Genomic DNA, 21,281 nt, shown 5'->3' on the forward strand with positions numbered 1-21,281 from the left:
ATGAAATGAGGCTTGGGACCTCACCGTTTTTCACTCGCCCCTCATCACAGACAATATCTTTCTTTTGACTCTACGTAACAAAGTTCTGTTGAAATGTGTGAATTGGTTTAATGCTGGACACCCTGAAGGTGCTCTGTGCTCTCACAGCAGTAATTCTCAGCGTTGGTTAACTTAGGACGGTTGAAAGCTGAAGGTTTAGCCCAGCGTACGTTTACAGGGTGGTCCAGGTGGATTTTATTTAAGCTACTGCTAAAACGTGATTAGTTCGATGATAGCAATGATCGCATTTATCAAAATTAGGCAACTGAAATCTGACGTTTTTATCCAAAGTGACATACAGTGCATTACAATGTAAATATTTTTATTGTGTGATAAGAACCACAACCACACAATGCACTCAATCAGTGAGCTTCCAGCGATCGTGCCGGTTAAGATACTTTTAATGTGTTGGCATTTTTTTCAACAGGGCAGACACCTCAGATACCTCACTTGAGATCAGGCTTTATTATTTGAGGTTGATTTTCTTGCTTTGCAGCTCGGGGTAAAAAAGTCAAGCCCGGTTCAACCCCCCCACCTCACCCATTGAGCTGGACATTCATTGAAGCGTCTTATGTATGGCGTAATTGCCACGCACTGGAGTGCAGGGTTAGGCCTGGGAGCTGTAAATCTCGTGGTGTTATGGGGGCAATGTTTTCACCAGATGCAGACTACAGATTTTCATCCCTTTTGTAATTAAGCAGTTCAGCTCGAGGTGTCATATGGTTTTTATTGAGGCCCCTCTGGAAAAAATCATTTCACACCTTGTTTTCTCATCATGTGCTTTTATGCATGTAAAAGGGGGAAAACCATGAGAAAGTAAATTAGAGAGGGGGGAAATAAAGGATTAAGACTCTGGTAATATACAGAGATGATGGTTTGTCATCAGGAAGCTTTTCAATTAGAGTTCAATGTGTTATATACTTACTCTTTCTTTCTTTCTTGTTTTTTCTGTCTGTCTTGCTTTCTGTCTTGCTTTCTTTCTTTCTTGCTTTTTTGCTTTATTGCTTGCTTTTTTCTTTTTTCTCTTTTTTCTCTTTTCTTTCGTGCTCTCTTGCTTTCTTCCTTTTTTGCTGTTTCTTTCTTTCTTTCTTTCTTTCTCTATCCATCTCTCATTTTCTTTCGTTCTTTGCTTGCTTTGTTTTAATTTTTTTATTTCATTCTTTATTTTGTTCTTTCTTTCTCTATCATCTCTCTTCTTCTTTCGTTTGTTTTATTCTTTCTTTCATTAATCTTTTTCTTTATTTATTTATCTTTATAGTTCTTGCTTGCTTTTTTATTTCGTTCGTTCGTTCCTTTAGTTTGTTCTTTCTTTTTGTTCATTCGTTCTTTGTTTTCTTTCTTTCTTTCTTTCTTTCTTTTTCATTCATTCGTTCTTTCTTTTTGTTCTTTTCTTTCTTTTTTCATTTGTTCTTTCTTATTTTCTTTCTTTCATTTTTTCTTTTCATTCATTTGTTCTTTCTTTCTTTCATTTTTTCCCCTTTCTTTCTTTCTTTCTTTCTTTCTTTCTTTCTTTCTTTCTTTCTTTCTTTCTTTTCATTTGTTTTTTCTTTCTTTTCATTCGTTCTTTTTTCATTTGTTCTTTCTTTCTTTTCTTATTTTCTTTCTTGTGTTCTTTCTTTTCATTCGTTCTTTCTTTCCTTTTCTTTCTTTCTTTTCTTTCATTTGTTCTTTCTTTCTTTTCTCATTTTTGTTTCTTTGTTTCTTTCTTTCTATCTTTCTTTTTGTCTTTCTTTCTTTCTGTCTTTCTATCTGTCTGTCTTTCTTTCTTTCTTTTTACTTTCTTTCTTGCTTTCTCACTTTATTTTTTATCTTTATCTATCCGTTTCTTTTTATTCTTTTGTTCATTCTTTCATTCTTTTTGTTCTTCCTTTCGCTATCTTTCTTTCTCTCTTCTTTCTTTCTTTCTTTCTTTCTTTCTTTCTTTTCTTTTTTTTTCTTTGCTTTCTCACTTTATTTTTTATCTTTATTTATCCATCTTTTTCTTTCTTTCTTATCTTTCTTTCCTTTCATTTGTTCTTTCTTTTCTTATTTTTCTTTCTTTCTTTCTCTCTTTTTTCTTTCTTTCTTTTTGTCTTTCTTTCTTTCTGTCTTTCTGTTTTTATTTCTGTCTTTCTATTTGTCTTTCTTTCTATGTGTCTTTCTTTCTATGTGTCTTTCTTTCTATCTGTCTTTCTTTCTTTCTCTCTATCTCATTTATCTCTCTTTCTTACATTCTTACATTCTTTCATTCATTCTTTCATTCTTTTTGTTCTTACTTTCGCTATCTCTTTCTTTCTCTCTTTTTTTTTCTTTCTTGCTCTCTCACTTTCTTTTATCTTTATCTATCCATCTGTCTTTCTTTTTTTCTTTCTTTCTTTTTTGCTTGCTTGCTTTCTTTCTTTCATTCATTCATTCATTCATTCATTCATTCATTCATTCATTCATTCGTTCTTTTTTCTTTCCTTCTTTCATTTATTTTTTCATTCCTTCTTTCTTTTTTCTTTCTTACTTTCTTTTTGTTTGTTCTTTCTTTCGCTATGTCTTGTTTCGTTTTTTCTCTCTTTAGCTCTCCCTCTTTCTCTCTCGATGAGATGTTGGAGTGGAGATGTTGGTGAAGAGACAGAACCAAAGGGCACTGAAGGTCAAGTGTGTTAAATTTTTTTCGGGTCAAACGTTTAGTGTGAGTTTATAATCCTCATGCTTTCTCCTCTAACTTTACCGTCCATGCAGGACACCTAGGGTATAAAACACAGAAATATGTATATTAGCTTTAAGACTCCTTCATGAAGTTCCTCCCACCGATGAGGTCAATTCTTAGTCAACCTCTCCGAGGTGCTCTTTTTTTACTAGCTGCAGCTGTTGAAAGAAAGGAAAACGCTTTTCTTCTGTTGTTAAGCGGTTTCACACATTTGTGTATCGTGAAGCATTTTTCATACAGCAGTTTAATTTACGACGTGGAGATTTTGGCGCTGTGGGTGCAGAGATGGAACACAGAGACAGCTAAGCAAGTCTTCAACTCAGCCACCACATTCCTCCACCCACTCCTTACAGCATCAACCAAACCTCTCTCTCCATCCCCACAGCATCACCACATTCAATCAACACCAGGCCTAAAATTAGGCCCGCTGTCTGCCGCAGACTTGTATGGTTCACATGAGCGGGTTATCTCTGTCACTGCAAAGAAATTTTTTTAATTTATAACTTGTTAGGTTGGATTGGTCTTGTTCGGCTAATTTGAACCAGAACGCTGTTTTTGCTACTGAATAAACAAGATCTCAGAGAGACCATTTTTTTTGCCACCGGAGGAGATTACAGGATCTTGGTATGCAAATGATTATTCAAATTATTGTTATTAAATTAAGCAGAGAGGGAGTGCCACAGTAATGAGTTATATGAAGCAGGCTTTATTAAATATTTGTTGACGTTGCAGGGGGAGAGAGGCATGTGTGTTTTAATTCGCCTGTGGTTGGTCCCAGTGGGTCTCCGTACACACATAGACGTGAGCTTCTGTTTTGTGTTTAGGATGGGCTAGTCTCTAGGCTATATATATAGATATATTTTACCATCCTCCATTATAGCATCTGATTCCAAGCTTCTGGGTGACTCGCGCACCCATTTTAAATATGGATGTTGTTGCCCACGCGTGTAAACTTTAATAGGCATCACTTTAAAAACAATATGAATAGGAAACCCATGTGCCCTTGGTGTTCTTTTCTTTTTCTGTCTTTTATTTCTGTCAGAAATATACTGGTTTCGGTTATTCCAATCTGCCTTTCTTCTGATGAGTTATTTTGATTCGTTTTATGGCATGAGGGATCTTTGAACTTTCACAATGATGAGATGTATAAATTGCTGCAGTTTATGGGTCAGAAGGTGAATGAAGGGGCAGGCATGAAATATTGGGGAGTGCTGGCTGAATTATTTCAAATTTCTCTAGACGTATTCGACCAGCCTTTAAATTCAGATCAATTTTGAAAACCGCTTGGATGAAAATACACCCCGTCATTCAGTTTTATGAGTTTTTTGCTAGCTTTTTCAATAAAGTACTGCATAAGTGACATTTTGATTGTGTGCAAATGATAATATACTGTGCTATTATGCTTAGTTAAACCTGTAAAGGTTGACCCATATTCGTTCTTTCTGAAAAGAAGTCTAGTGGTCCTTTTTAGATGCCGAAGCGGCGTCTCTGTGTTTGGCCGGCGGAGAGGAATTCCCTGCATTCAGCTTAACTTTCAAATAATTGAAGAAGATGAAGTCAACTTCAAAAAGTCAGTGCTTTATATACAAAAATCAAACGCCATCTGCCATCTCTGATCAGAGGCAACAGCCGTCAGAGTGAGGTTACGAAGGCAGAACAGGAAAAGCCATTAACTGCCAATCACGGCATCGATCGACAAGCCGGCCACCACAACCATCACCGCTGCCTCCCTTTACTCACTTGCACACGGGGTTTCATTTATGTCCACAATGCGAGCATAGCAATATAATTTAGGATTGCTCTGGGTTTTGTAATTCTGTTGTTTGTAAAATCCTTCATGTTTTAAGGGCATACTTTTTCCTTGCTGAATGTAGTCGAGTTCAGATTTGAAAAAAAAACGTAATGATGGCATAACAAAATCTGCACGTTTCTTGTGCAAACAGACATACAGCTCCATGTCTAGAGAGCGTGCAGACCTCAAGAGCGGTCTCTGTGTTTTTGGATGCCGACATCAGATAAAATGGGAAAACTAATAGAGTTGGCGAAGGACAAAGAAAAAGGGTGATTGATTTTTTTTCCCCATCGCTAGTGCCGGGTCTTTAGGAGAATATTTACCTACTTCCCATCTTAATAGAGATGCTGTATATCAGAGGGTGATCAGGAGCAGAGGTCAGCACTGAGGGGAGCAATTAAAACCCGTGCATCTGCCAGAGCCAGGCCCCGTCCCATTGTGTGCACCGCGGGCGGAAACGGATAGGTGTGCAAAAAGCAAAAGGCTGTCTGTTTTGAGCACAAACTAAAAGCTTTACAGAAAGAAAGTCTGAGATGTGCACCAAATCCACCTGTTGGTGTGTTGGCTTTTTAAAACGACTCTTTTGTATTTTCTAGATATCTAGATTGGAGTGTCTAAGCGCAGTCATGATAAATGCAGCCTGGGGTCTGCGCTCCCTCAACTCCCTGCTAAGGACGAGCGGAAAACCACAGATATAAACCAGACCAGCCATTTTCTCCTATCCAGCTCATAAATATTTGCGTGGCTGATTTATAAACAAGCCACGCTAAGACGAGATCAAAGTTAACTCCTATCGGTTATAGAAAAGCCTGGCTTTTCGCAACGACACCCCGCACACCATGCTTATACCTATTAGAGCTCAAGGCCATACATCAGCAGACCTATTGGCAGGGGTTCAGACCGACCCGCTCGCACTGAAAAGCTAATGGTGCCCCTGCTGAGGATGCGCAAAGCTACGGCGCAAGAGACACATGGATTATATCAATGTTGTGTCTTTGTGCTAACGAAACAGCACCAGGTTGACTGGCAGAAAATGCAGGTGTCAGTCAGTTTCAAAGCATGCACTATGATGTTATGTATAGCCAGGAGCAGACAGCTGCACGGGGTTCATAAGCCAGCCAGCCGGGCGACCGACACAAAGGCCAAGGTGGGGGTGGAGGGTTAAGGGTCAGCACTAGCGTGGGACCGCTAATACCGGTCCACATGGCAGAAGCCGCGGCACACAAACATGCTCGGACAGGAGCGCGTGCATGTGCGCGAGCCCGGGCCGTTTTCGCATTAAAAAGAGCGCAAGCTGGCAGATGCGGGCGGCTTGTGGAGGAAGGCTGTTTTCTGACCCCTGTGGGAGGGTTAGCGAACTTAGTAATGGTAGAGAAAGGGAATCGTTCTCCCCCTTTTGTCCTAAAAATAGCTGAATAAACAGGGAATCCATCACCGGGACAGGGTGTGCCCCGGGTGCGAGCGCAGAGAAAGCTGCTGCTAAACAGCCTGTCTGGAGACATCTGTCCGAGGCGAACGTTAAAACGGGGTGAGACGCAGACGGCACGCCGGACGCCTGTCCGCACGAGCTCTTTGTGTGTGTATATTCAAGTAGTTTTCATTAAGATGTCTTCAGTCTCGTTTCTGCTAAGCGCTTTGTGTTGAGCAACAATACTTTTCACTCATCTGACATGTTTGCTTTAACCGCAGCAACATTTTGACAAATTGTCCTCAACCTTAAAAAACCGGTTTGTAAAAACCCGTTTTTTTCATAACACCCGATATAGAAACCTGATAATAATCACAGTGCAAACGAAAAAATGTGTTTATTTGCATTCAGCGCCGTATCTGCAATATCTGTCAGGCCTAGCCAGCGGTTGTGCTCGGGTGTACAGGTACGGAGTTTGTTATGCATCGGCTTCAAAGGTCTCCTGCCGCATCAGAGAGCAGCCGCCGAGCGGCGGGCAGCGTGGCATTAGCGCTTTGGTCTGGGAAGGGTTACTGAATTATTACTGATGCTTTGGGGGGTAACTGTCTGACCGTAGGTCTGAAGAGAATATTAATCATTTATTTGATTGTCCGTATGTGCTGATTAATCAATTTGAGGAAGATCTTCAGGATTAACTACCCTATTATTCCCTTGTAAGAACAGATAAGAGATACGGCTTTAAAATATCATGTACCATTTATCATGTATTTTTAGTTCTCCGCAGACGAAGGCGGGCGAAATAAAAACTGAGGTGAAAGTGGGGGAGGGATAAAGAGAGAGAGAGTTCCAGGTCGTAGCATAACAGATTTGAACTGCTGTATTTCATAAGTAACACGGTTTGAGGAGTGAGTACGGCTCGTGTAGCGGGCTTACATAACCACCAGAGACGAATATGTTCGGAGAAAGCAGCGTGCATTGTGAAATAAACCAGCAGGAAGTGTTGCACCCTGCACCTGTAGCCACCTGACTTGAAAAAAAAACGCTCTGCGAGAGGTGGGGGTGGCGGCCATGAACCGCTGAACTTGGAAGCTGTCATAGGTGAGTGAGTTGTACTTGCTTGTGGCTGTGCATGATCAAACAATGGCATAGTTCCTGGGTGCACCACCCATGTTCGAATCCGCCCTGTAAATTCTCTATCCGCTGGCTGCTTGATATGTTATGTCATGTGGTAATGCCTTTGATTTCGACATGCCTCCGTTTGTAAATACATGAGCCTTTTAAAGAGCTGTGGTTACTTTTACAAGCACGCTGCTCCCGGCGTTTTGGTGGAGGATCCAGGGAGAGCCGCCGTAGAAACCGTATACGCTTCTCGTAACGCCGTTGCCAAGTCTGCCTGCACCTCATCGTGTATGCAGCGCAAAGTGAAGTGACCCCGAACCTGATCCCGAGCGAGGCTTCTCCGAGCCCGGTTATGCACTTTCTAGCACTCTCTGCCTTTTAACACTTTGCAAACTGAGACGAAGTCACTCTCGTGTCTGCAACACGAGACGGCGCCGCGGCGTTCGCATGGTTAAAGGTGTAGTAGAGCCAAGTGCTGTCATTTACATTAGTTTTGTGCCAAACCTGTTTGATTTGTGTTTTATAAAAGATGAGACGAAGAATGCGCTTCACTTTTATTGTATGGAGGAACGATGCTTTAAAGTAAACAGTGACTCAGACAGTCTTTTGTTTAACATTGTCTTTTGGCATTCTGCATGACTAAAACACAAAAAGCCGGATGTGAGAGACAGACTACTTCGGTCACCATTCACTTTAATTGTATGGAAAAGATGAAGCAAATAATGCCATTCTGCTCTTTGTGTTTCTAAAGAAAAGTCACATGGAATAACAAACTTTATTTTTGGGTGTACGATTCTTGCTCTTCAGCAAAATTAGTTTGACTTTGTCACCTCACACCAAACGGTTTTCCCTAGCTCATCACTTTTAACAACATCTGCCACTTACTATAAGTGCAAAACGTTTTCTTATTTCTGCCAGTGTTAGGTCAACCTTGTGCAAATCGCATGAGAAGGGCACTCTTCCGTAGTGCTTAATACATTAAAATCGGCTCAATGCGATCATAACTAACGTGTCGTTTACATTAGGAGAGATGCAAAGACTTGCCGTGCTGATGCAGAATTAAATCCATCCAAATGGGCACCCAACCTTTACAACACTGGTACTGATGGCACAAGCAGGTTATTTTGGGAGGTGCTTCTCTTTATATCCCAGCCACACGAAAACATTGGACGCCACCAATTAGTCCGGCAACTTTTTTTGATTTTTGCGATGACGACCATAGCTCATCTGTAATTATGCCGGGCTTGGAATGATGACGGCTTAGGTTATCGATCCGTTATTGATCGGTCTGATCAATGAGCACTTTGTTTCTTTTTTATGGGAAGGGAAGTTGTATTTCTTCTTTACGGGCTAATGAGACGGCTGATGTTGGATGCCATAAATTGCTGTACGTTTTCCTCACCCATGTGGATACGGCTTTAAGAGAGAGGAGAACGGGGTGATTTTGTGATGGACAGGTGAACCTCTCCCAAAGAGCTCCACTTTTCAGCACCAGTGATCAAGTTCCTTTGGGTGTAGGGATAAAGGCCGTGGCTTAAAAAACGCTTGTTTTAAATTCATGTGTTGCTCAAAAGCAACATATTCAGCTTCGAGAGGTTTTTTATCACTAAGTCTGCATAATATTTGTAAACATGTGTCAGTATTTGATTTTTGTAGTGTGTGTATGTATAAAATACACATCCCTTAACATTAAAGGAATAGTCTACTCATTTTCAATATTAAAATATGTTATTACCTTAACTAAGAACTGTTGATACATCCATCTATCATCTGTGTGCGTGCACGTAAGCGCTAAGTACTCCCAGCGCTTACGTGCACGCACACAGATGATAGAGGGATGTATCAACAGTTCTTAGTTAAGGTAATAACATATTTTAATATTGAAAATGAGTAGACTATTCCTTTAAACCTCTATATGGGCATTTTTGTATATATTGCATTTTATGCATTTGGCAGACGCATCTAATCTCTACATTTTATCAGCATGTGTGTGTGTGTTTCTTTGGAATCAAACTTTTTGCACTATAGTTGAACTATAACCATACATTAGCCTTGTGCTTTTATAATGTTTTGGCACCAGTGTTTAGATTAGTAACACTATTCGACAAGTTGATTTGCTGGTATTAGGTGACCTCGCACTCAACAGCTCGGTATTCTGGTGCAAGATCTGCACTTTATGCATTTAAAGCACTTTACATGTGTGCACTCGAAGTTAGTGGAAGTCAAAGCAATCAGCCGAATGTATCTTTAGCAAGCGAGAGAGCCACTAGTAAATGGATAGGTGCTCAAAGTTTGTGTTATCACTACATCGCCCTCAAACACTCCAGGATGCGTATGTGCTATGCAAATAAGCCGCCCAAAGTATCCGCCCCCAACCCGCCCCCGCTTTGCCATTTGCATGTTAAGAAGGGGAGAGCTCTTAGGGCCTGTTGCGTCGTTGTGGGCCCAGCGCGGCTCGTAAAAGCCGGGCCCTTTAAGCTGAGCTTAAATATTTACCCTGGCACGGTGCCACGATCAGGCCCTCTCATAACGCCGGTGCTGCGAGCGAAGGTGAAGCCGGGCAGACGAGAGAGGGCAGAGACTGGCAGCTCAAACGCTTCCTCATCAGAGACCGACCATGCACCACGCCGCTGACTCCAGACTGCCCTTTGTGAATTTTAGAAAAGAAGAACAAGGAGTAGAGAGCATTCTTACCGCCTTATTGCCTAGCCTGGAGCATTAACCAATTATGTGGTAATGAAATATTCACGCAGACTAACAAGAAACGCTGGAGGTGAAAGCTGGATAATACAAGCCTGGGGAGGTAATACTGGCAGGCCTTTCTGCTTTTCATATGACTTTTTGAAAATGAAGAATCGTCTTTGCTAACGTATGGGTTATTGGTATGGGTTTGCATAATATTAAGACATGCAATATTATGATCCATATGTCTATTCCCAATGAAAGGATCCTTCTGCAGTTTGCAGCTGGTATCAGTCTCTTAATGTAAAGGGGTTCCTTGAAATATTTAGTTAGGTACATTTTGAAGATTAATTAAAGGCTTAGTTCGGCCAAAAATGATATTAAACCCATGATTTACTCACCCCCAAGCTGTCCGAGATGCATATGTCCATCATTTTTCAGACAAACACATTTTCAGATATTTTAGAAAATGTTTTAGATCTTTCAGTTAATTAACGGGGTCCACGACCTTCAAGTCCAAAAAATGTGCATCCATCCTTCACAAAATAAATCCAAACGGCTCCAGGATGATAAATAAACGTCCTCTGAGGGTAATCCGCGCGGTGCTGTTGTAGAAATATCCATATTTAAAACTTTATAAACGAAAATAACTACCTTCCGGTAGCGCCGCCATCTTAAACTCCTCTGTATTCAGGAGAGAGTATTAGCGTAGTGTACGCACTTTTCTTAGTGACATATGACAAATTCGGAGGGCACAGAGCAGCAGCAGAGAAACCTCCGTACGCTGCGTAAAGCTCTGATCTTGAATGCGGACCCGACTAAGATGGCGGCATTACCGGATGCCAGTTATTTTCGTTTATAAAGTTTTAAATGTGGATATTTTTACAACGAAAAATGTGCGGATTACCCTCAGAAGGCCTTTGTTTATCATTGTGGAGCCGTTTGGATTTATTTTGTGAAGGATGGATGCACATTTTTTGAAGGTCATGGACCCCATAACTTCACATTTGATTAAGTGAAAGATCTAAAACATTTTCTAAAATAACTGAAAATGTCATCGTCTGAAAAATGATAGACATATGCATCTCTGACGGCTTCGGGGTGAATAAATCATGGGTTTAATATCATTTTTGGCCGAACTATCCCTTTAAATTCAGGTTGTCTATTGTTGATAACTTGTACTGCATGTGATTTACACCTAGCTATACAGATTAAAGTAAAGTTGGTCAATTCCTTTTACTTATCTTGATAGTGATAATAAAAAATGAACACATGCTTGCTTTATTACATTTTTATAGTTGTTAAACAAACATCTCAAGAACATTTCTAAGGAACCACACTGCCAAAAATTGTTCTTTTATGGCATCGTGAAGCACCTTTATTTTCAAGAGTGTACAGTGGCTACTACTGTATTGTACTGTATGTGGTTTTGACTCATAAATGCATGATACCCTGTTTTATAAATAAACAGTTTCCTTATACATCTGACTTTAGCATTGCAATTATATCATAATCTTACAAACCACATAAAGGTGCTTTACGATGTCTTTGAAGAACCAATTTTGGCTTTACTGTTCCATAAAGTACCTTTCTGTTTCTTTGTGGTAAAACATTTTCTCTTGATTATAAAAGATACTAACAATTGTTGGTTCTTCGAACAACCAAAAATAGTTTGTCTATAAAGAAACCTTTAAATCACCTTGATTTTAAAGAGTGCTATCCGTTCTTGACATATCACCAAACCAAGTCATGTGTTTTCTGCTAATATAACAAACATCATTGAACGCTTTAAGTACCTCTGAATATCTCTCGATTGATCGCGTCTGTCTCCTGTCTGCGTGCCCCGAGACATACACAGAATTCTTTCACTCCACCGTCCTAATAATTAGCAACGCTGTTTCTTAACAAAATGGAGGGGTAGTTATGCGCCGTAGGTTGCAGGCGGGAGGAACCGTGCAGGTCCCAAACTGCCCTCCTAAATTTCCAGATGGCACCAGGCCGCCGCAGATGTCTATGGACAGTTGGAACAGCTGTGCGCGATGCCCCCGTAGCTCCTCACAGCTGTCGCCTCCTGCAGGCTGAGTTATTGTACTACGGCTTGCCGCTACAGGGCCTGCATTCATAAAAACAACAGGAGGCTAAGCTGTTAATTAGCTCTTCACGGTGGAAGGCGACGTCTTGCGATTAATATAGGTTTGTTGTCTTATACCAGACCCTGATTATACATTTTCCCGCTTAAACGTCACTGTAGGAGGGGCTCGGCTCATTGTAAACAGTTAATGTGTTTATACCGCATTAAAAAAGTGCTTTTAAATAAAAGTGTGAAGGCCCCGGTGGGTTACGTCACTTCCTCGGTATCTCCACAGTCTCCCTTCCTCGGCCAGACCGATCGGCCCAATGAATTATGTGGGCGCATTGATCAGCTGATTGAGAACTATTGTTCTGGAGAGCGGGACATTACCGGAGGAAGGATTACCCTATGCTTGTTTTGCGCCGCCGTATGCAAGAGGGTATTATTTAACTGCTTGTCACTACACCCTCTCTCTAACCACTATTGCTTTTTACTCAAAGACACAAAGAAATGTACACAAACGAGCGGACGCATAATCAACGCAAGCCAAATGACTGCAGGCATTGATTGCCTTCCTTCTACAATTATGTTCCTATTGTTTACTTTCTAGCTGCTTATTTATTCTAAAGGAATCCAATAATTATTGCTTTATTTAGCGTTAAAGAGCACTGGAGTGGTATAAGCTGCCGGGGAGGATTGTGCGTAGAGCCTCTCTCTCTCTTCGCCCCATTTTTGCTTTTGTTGGTTCGTAACACACATGTACAGTAATCTATCCCAACCGATCTGCGCTGATCTATGACAGAGACCTGAATCCAATACAGTACATCGGTAGAAAATAAATCGCAAATCTCTACGTATGTTTCTCCTAATTGTTTTCCTCTTTAAAAAAGAATCTCACGTGTCTCCTTAATACTTTTGCTCAAAAAACTTTGGTACGTTTATGCATTTGCAGATCCAAGGCAAGTTAATGATAAAATAATGTATATATTGAATGCACTATGCGTGGGATTCGAACCCACAACCTTTGCACTGTTGACACAATGCTCAACCAATTGAGCTACACTTTTTGGAGATTTCGAGTTTGTATTTTGCCGTTTGGACACAATCTAAATTTTTGTTAATTTTACGAGAAACACTCAGGGTTCCCACGGGCCCCCCGTGTAGTGTAGGATAATTTCTTTAAATTTTTGGCCTTTTAAGCACACTTGCTAAACTGTTTACTTTAAATGCTTATATTATCTGAATGCGAATGTTGATTCATACCAAAATGCTTTTTTGCATAGTTGTGTTTGACAAATGAAAATGTCTCTAGTTGCGTATGAAACTGTTGTTCCCTGAGAAGGGAATGAGACGCTGCGTCTCCCTGGCCATACTTCCTGCTACCCTGTAACGCCATTTTTGGCAATATTTCAGATAGCGATATACTTCCTGGCTCCCGCATCACCCTGTCTTTGTCGTTAAGCCTCACCATTGGTTGAATTTGATGTACACATTCAGACGCACTTACCCCTGGAAGTCTGCCCAAAGTGTCACTGCAGTGATGCAGCGCGAGTTCCCACGAATGGGAACTGTAACAATGTATCTTAAAAGGTAACACGATGTAACCCTGCTCTCACTTAAAATGTGCCCCACATTTAGTCCTTGAATTTGAGGGTATTTGACCTGGAAAGTCCTTGAAAGGTGCTTGAATTTGAAGTTAACTAAGGTGTGGGAACCCTGAACACTCGAAGTTGTCACTTTACATAGATCTCCACCCTATCCAGAATCACTTCGCTCTTTACTTCTGAACTTCTCAGGAGATAAACAGCAGATGGAGGGATGCAGGAAGTGGTAGGTATGCGAGGGGAGGGTGCACATTGTTTCCCCAGCCACAGCACAGAGTCTGGGCATGTCGCTGCTCGCTGTGGCTAATTTGAACCAGCCGCTGAACTTGGCATCCAGTGGCGCTACTGTGGTCGTGGGCCTGCTACTTTTTCAACTACTGCAGCAAAGTGAGAAATGAGATAAAGATGAAAGAGAGACGAGGTAAAACGGAGGACAAACTTATTTACTGCTCCCTCTAACTAACTATTACACATTATGTGCTTACTTAAAGATCATCTTTATCTTTGGAGACACCCTGTGGTGTCCCCATAAAGCTAACATCTTGGGATAGTTTTGTCTCAAAAGTATTGCCAAGTAAACCGATCCAAACACACACACAAAGAGTGATATGTGAAAGAGGCCGCAGCTTCCTGTCTCATCTCTGCTTGGGATTTTCTGCCCATTAGGCAAATCCTTTTGTCTTCTCAGAATGCCGAGCAGTGATCTCATTGGCTATTATTTAACCAATGACATCATTAGTCTAGTTACAAAGGTGTCAACACTTGACTGTATGCATCAGTGTGACAAATGACAGAGTCTACTTTAGCATGCTGCCCTTAAGGCACCTGCTTGACCTCACGGTATCACAATATCAGCACACCTTAGCTGTTTTTAAAACGTACGAGTGATGAATTTTAGCGTTGTGACCTAGAAGGCTGTGTTTTAATCCAGTTTTTGATGCAGACCTATCATTATCATGTCTCTGGTATCAGACGGTCTGTGCATGTGTGTGGAGAGTGGAAATCACCAGGCCTTGCCATTAAGTGCCGAGAATCATTGGGATAATTACAAAGCAATACACATTCAGACACTCTCTGGCTCGCTCACAGTGGGAATTCGTCAGCTTGGGGAGAAATTGATAGCTATTTAGCCACTGGATAGTCATCGGTTTTAATGCATTAATTTTGTATTAAGAGCACTGGCAAATTTAATGGCAGAAATAGGGGTTGGAGCAAAAATGGGGCTTTGTGTGTGTGGCAATACGTGTGCACCACACGCATGTGTTTGTATGGGTTTAGGCAGAAACATACAGCGTGCAAGTATGCAAGCACTTTGCCAATGCATTGGGGGCGGCACAGTGGCTCAGTGGGTAGACTTTTTGCCTCACACCAAGAAGGTCCCCGGTTCGAGCCCTCCATGTCAGTGTGGGTTCACTCCGGGTATTCCAGTTTCCTCAAACAGGCCAAAAACATGCAAGTAAGGTCATTTGGAGATGCCAAATTGCCTTCACCCCCAACCTGTGTATGGATTAACCAGTTGCTTCAGCAGACCAGATGCTTTTAAGTTGACATACTTGTACCCGGAGCCATTTTCCCATGATTCTTCTGTGGGTTTTTTACGTTGGAGGTTTTTGCATACTGTGCTGAGTGCCTTGCATTCAACTCTCTGGTAGTTAAAGTGCTGATGGTGTGAAAGGTGTGTGTTTTTACAGCCCACTCGAGTGGATGCTCCTGTGGATGCATGCACAGGGGCAGGTAGGTGTTGAAACTGATAGCCGTGCGTGATGTGCCGCAGAGCGGGTCGAGACGTAGTGTCGAGTTGCAACTAGGTGGACTAGCTGGGCCGCCCTTGCTTTTCCTCACCTACACGCGTACAGACGACTGATTCATCTTCAACTTCGAGATGAATCAAAACTTCTGTCCGGTAAGACGGGCCGCACTTGCTCCACACACACACGCACACCTCTCCCTCCCTACTCGGGTTTCTCTTCTGCACTCATGTGCTTTCTTGTGTGTCTGCCATTAACGTTCAGTCAATTAAATGAATTTTGAGTAGTAATGTAAGCCATGCCGACTCCGTGGCCTTCTCTGGCTCCGGGGGCCTGAATGCGGCTGTTCGGGGGCCCCCGTGGAGGGCAGACTTCTCAGCGGCACCCTCCCTGCTCGGCAAACATGACTTTTTCATTAAGCCGTTGAATTCCTGCACTTCAGTTGGAGGTGATTTATCAGCATGAAGCTTCATCTCAGGATCATAAGAAACAGACACGCCATGCACGACCTTGCTTTCGTGTGCTATTGTGTTACACATTCAGACCCAGGGGTGCTCGTGTGTTTAGGGTTGGGTGGGAGATGAGGTGTGGATGGCATCCCTTGTATAGATGATTTCGAATGGGAATGTGTGTTAGTGTATGCGTGTGAAAGGCGTTTCATAGACCTTTCTACTCCATGGATGGGTTTAATGGAATCTGCCCACATGTGTCAGATGTGGATGGCAATGTTCTCTATGTATCTTCACTTTGTAGAGCTTCATAATAATATCACTTATGGTAAGTAGGCCTTGAACTTTTAACTGGGGTACCCAGGATTTAGCATCAAACATATTTATATAAAAAGTACCATGTTTTTATATTACATAGAATATAGTAGTACGGTCCCATGGTGTGTGTATATATAGTATTAAAGTGCTATGCTGTTACTGTTTGACAACATTACTGTATCATATGGACATGGATAATGACTTGGTAGAGTCAAAGTTCCTGTAGAGCATTGCGTTAGCAACGGAAAGTTCATACGTTCAGACTCAAAGAGATCATGCATACTGATGAAAAAAATGTATAGCTTTAAATGCACTGTAAGTAAAAGTGTCTGCCAAATGCATAAATGTGTAAAGGGTGGACCTTTAATTTGGGTAGAAATGATGGCATCAGCTTTGTGATGATCGTTCTTCTCATGGGTGATTCTCACGAATACTTAGTTTTAAAAATGTCAAGCATGAAAATGTAAAAATTGCTTAAATTTACTTTTTTTTCCCACCAGACATTGAAAAACAAAGTCTGGAGTAAATGGGAACATTAATTTAAAAACTTTTACTTATCATTTAACACTTTTTGTAACATAATTTAAAAATTAGCCCCTAAAAAATCTCATTACCGCAACAGTCAGAAAACATCAACACTGACATATTTTCAAAATGACATGACAAACCTGAAAAAACATAATTTGGAGATTCTGCACATGCATTTAAAATCAAAGTATTATGCTTCTATTAATTAAATTAACATTTAATAAGCATCTGTTGCGGTAATGAAAATCAAAATGTCATGTAAACATTCTGACAAGACAATATTTCAAATTAACTGTAAAAAATGATCTTACCTGGTAGCCATCTTGAAGTAACTGGTCCATGTGCTTGGTCACTCAAAATCAAACTTTATTAAAATTCTGTATGTGTGCTTAAACTGTTCTCAAAAAGTGTTGCGGAGGATGAGAACATCAGGCATGGACACGCATTTTCCTAATTTTTCTTCATTATTATTATACATGAATATTCAGTAAATATTTTTTATGTCATCTAAAGTAGTCTAGCAAAACATCCATTTATTTTTTTTCTTAATATTTTTGTGTTCATTTGATTAAATTACAACATAACGCATGTTCAAACACAGCCGGACACATTGCGGTAATGAGAATTTCAGCAGAAAATGAGATAAAATTTCCAATTATAAATTCTTATGTTGAAATCACACATTGTGCAAGGTAGAACACAGTATTGTGTTAATTCTGATGCTTTTTAATGTTACTATATTACACATTTTAAAGCTAAAATCGTTTCGTGAGAATCACCCTCATAGTGGAGTCAGCTAAGGGTTACCCAAGTAAATCCTGCAGCTTTTTTATGGGGGCTGTAAACCTTCCCTTATTTTTTTTAAATTCTTAAGAAAAAATATTTTGTAGTTTTGTTCAGGTGTCGTAATTTCTGCTTGCATTTCAGTTTTTGCATGTTCTCTTTGCAAATAAACAGTGCCATCTTGTAGCAGCAAACAGATTGATTCGGTGTGTTATACAAGCAAATCCATGACACATCAGTGTCCCGAGTTATGATATGCTGCGTATGTGTTAGGCAGTGCAAACCGAGCCCAAACCATCCAGCAGCACCTACTCAATGACATCATACCCCCACTTCAAACAGGAAAGGGAGAGGAGGAGAGCGAGAGAGAGCGCGTGAGGAGAAAAGCAGAGCCTTTTACGATCACCTAATAACTCCATTACACGGAGCTAAGGGGCACACGCGAAAAGCAAAAGCCCATTCCTGGAAGTTAGTGGCCCTAATGCACATCTTAGGTATACCAGGGTGACATATGATACCGGCACCACAATTGCTTGGAAAAAAACCCTTATGGCAATATTAGGATATTACCCGAAAATTAAATATTACCAGAGAAGGAGAACATTTCGGGGAACCAAATATTTTCTCGCTCTCTCTCTGTTGTCAACACCTGATGTGGCCGTAATTGAGTTAAAAATCTAATGTTACTCTGGCTTTGTGCGTCTGAAGCCGATGGAAACGCATCTCATCTCTCCGCTGCAGGGCAAAGCCAACTCAGGCGCGTCTTAATGAATCAATTTGTTTTCCCCGACCTTTGTCGGGGTTTGGGGGTGGTCTGTGCAGGAGATTGAGAGCTTCTCCGCAAGAGAGAAAATAGATGCAAAAAAGCCGAGCGATATTTTTACGCATTTGCATCATCTCATTCGCAGGGCAATTTAGTTGCTGCTTAAACAAACTGAAGCAAAGAAAACAAATACGAGGTAAACAGACCTGCGAGATACTTCTGCTTGATCGCATTATCATTTTTGTCTTGTATTTAATGTGCAAAAGTAGCAAGAGATATGAGAGTGATCCTCATAAGAGCCATAGCTACAGCCGTGAAGTTTGTACTGACCTTCTTATCCCCGTGTTTCAAAGGCAAACAGTATATTGAATTGTTTCTTGAGATGTCAACCAATCTGTGTTGTCTACTTGTCGTCAACGTATATAATTTGCTATAAAACTACATGCACAAACAATTCACCAAAGATATGGTGGCCATGACGATTAAACAAGGATAAAATTCCTATTGATTGACATTGGTGGTATTCACAAAGGTCTATTGTGTTGCATACTGACTAGAAAGCAAACATCAAGGTTAGACATTATGAATTAGTTGTGTGCAAATACGTTTACAGTGCTACTAAAGACTAGTGGTTTGATCTACAGTATTGTGTATATTGTGGTGTTAGAGTACATGGATATAGTTAGGCTTGTTTTAGGGTCATGCATGTCTCCGAAACCCCTCTCAAAATTGTTCTGTATAAGCACTTTTGGATAGATTTCAACCCCCCGCCCCTCCCCAGAATGTCTTTCTATCTTTGCCTTCCTCTCAAAGAAACAAGATTTGACTCAGCGGTGATCAATATTTAGCATCTCATGCGTGAAACAGGCAGATGTTTGGAGTTTCCTTTTCAGAGACGAGCAGCGACTCTTGAGCAAAGGGAATCGATGCTCCGTGTCCCCATTCGAGCTATTCCTGTACCTCACCTGCCCCGAGAAAGCTAAAGTCCCTCCCCTGCCTTGTTAGCGCGTAGACACACACATAAGGTCCAGAGACCAGTGTGGGGTCGGTAAAAGATGTTGACTGTGTGTTAAACAACAGAGTCCTGATTGGTAATTGATTTATTCATTTGTAAATGGCGTTCGGCATCCCATTCGTTTAAAAGCCCATGCTAACGCTCTTTCCTGTTCTCTCTCTCTCTCCCTCTCTCGCTACAGCATTTGCAACAGCACGAGAACGCCGTGGAGGGCGAGTCTTGCTACTACCACTGTGTCCTGTGTAACTACTCTACCAAGGCCAAGCTGAACCTCATCCAGCACGTCCGGTCCATGAAGCACCAGCGCAGCGAGAGCCTTCGGAAGCTGCAGCGGCTGCAGAAGGGCCTGCCAGAGGAAGAGGAGGAGCTGAGCGCCATCTTCACCATTCGCAAGTGTCCGTCTGCAGACACAGGTACATTTTGAAAAATAGAAGTTGATCTTCATATATGCTTGTTTGATCTACATCGGGATGTTTTTTTTTTTAAGTTTTGTAAGTTTACTCATCTTACATGGATAGTTCATCGAAATATGAAAATTTTGTCATTTACTTACCTTCAAGTTATTCCAAATATGTATACATTTCTTTGTTCTGCTAAATACGAAGAAAGAAATTTTAAAGGGGACATTTCACAAAACTTTTTTAACATGTCAAATAAATCTTTGGTGTTCCCAGAGTACATAAGTGAAGTTTTAGCTTTATAGTTAATTTATTATAACATGTTAAAATTGCCACTTTGTAGGTGTGAATTGCAACTGATGAAATGCAAACACTGATTGGTTTGTTGAAATTTTTCTCTTTCTGTTTGCACTAAATGGCAGTGGATAGTGCAGATTAAGCGGCGGTATTATTATAATGAGATCCCCTTCTGACATCACAAGGGAGCCAAATTTAAACGACCTATTTTTTCACATGCTTGCAATGGTTTACCAAAACTAAGTTACTGGGTTATTCTTTATCACATTTTCTATGTTGATAGAAGCATTGGGCACCCAATTATAGCACTTAAACATAGAAAAAGTCTGATTTTCGTGATATGTCCCCGTTAAGCAATGTTTGTAAACACGTAGATTTGGGGCACCATTCACTTCTATAGTAGGAAAAAATAATACTGTGGAAGTAAATGGTGCCCCAGATCTTCATGGTTACAAAAATTCTTTAAAATGTCTTTCTCGGTGTTCAGCAGTACATAGAAATGTATACAGGTTTGGGACAATTTGAGGATAAGTAAATGATGACCGAATTTTCATTTTTTTCGGTAAACTGTCCTTTTAAGATGGTAGCTGGTTTTTAGCTAGTCAACGCTGGTGCAAACCTGACATGATCGACCGCTTGCTGCTGTTTTTTTTTAATGGTCCAAGATTATGCTCCAGCTAATTTTGGACAAGTTCAGTCTAGGTAGAAACCAGCTCCTATGCTCTGAAATCCAGTTAGCATCTTAAGCTAGATTTTCAGCAGGGTTGTGCTGCCCAGTTCCCTTTTTGAAACAAAGACTGGAAAATTCCCACTACATTTATAATTCAGACTTCATAATAGATAGACAGGGCATGTTCATTGTGGCATTTGCGGCGGATCAGGTTACTCAGAGAAGAATTTGTGATGCCAGCATCTTTACCTGCTTCTTGTGACCTGGTCACCGAATGACAGCATAGTTGTTAAATTGTATTTTTTATTCATATAAAATGTACTTCTATAGTGAGCTCACTAGGTTTGGGTCGAGGGATTTATGTACATATTTCGCACAAATATTCCACATTTTGGGCAGTTCACTATGTAAGGAATAATTGACGACGGGCCATTGAATTATAAGAAAATAATGCACACCCAAGGTGGTAATGCGGCACGACGCAAAGCGGGGTGTGCGTTATTTCCGAATTATTTAAAGGACCGGAGTCAATAATTCCACTTATAGCATGGTTACCAAAAACATTGCTCTGGTGCCTATTTTTAAGACATTTGACAAAAATCTGCAGTTTACAGAAAAATATACCCATGGAACCCTTTCTCAGCCAATCAGAATTAAAGGGACATTCCACTTTTTTTGAAAATAGGCAAATTTTCCAGCTCCCATAGTGTTAAACACTTCACTTTTACAGTGTTGGAATCCATTCAGCCCATCTCCGGGTCTGACGGTACCACTTTTAGCATAGCTTAGCATAATCCATTGAATCTGATTAGACCATTAGCATCACACTCAAAAATGACCCAAGATTTTCGATATTTTTCCTATTTTTAACCTGACTAGTAAAAGTTATCAAGGGGACTATTTTCAGTCGTAATATCAAT

At 40.7% G+C, this 21,281-nt stretch overlaps 1 protein-coding gene across 4 annotated transcripts in view; it reads left to right on the forward strand.

The window, feature by feature from the left end:
• zfhx3b (zinc finger homeobox 3b) overlaps positions 1–21,281 on the forward strand; it is a 275,668-nt gene that overhangs the window by 189,107 nt on the left and 65,280 nt on the right. For all 4 annotated transcript variants that reach the window (XM_055213083.2, XM_055213077.2, XM_055213070.2 and 1 more), the window contains one exon: positions 19,178–19,409. In XM_055213083.2, coding sequence (XP_055069058.2) covers positions 19,178–19,409 — 232 coding nt within the window. The remainder of the gene's footprint in view (positions 1–19,177; positions 19,410–21,281) is intronic.

This window comes from Misgurnus anguillicaudatus, chromosome 21 (assembly GCF_027580225.2).
Source record: "Misgurnus anguillicaudatus chromosome 21, ASM2758022v2, whole genome shotgun sequence".
Lineage (NCBI taxonomy): Eukaryota > Metazoa > Chordata > Actinopteri > Cypriniformes > Cobitidae > Misgurnus > Misgurnus anguillicaudatus.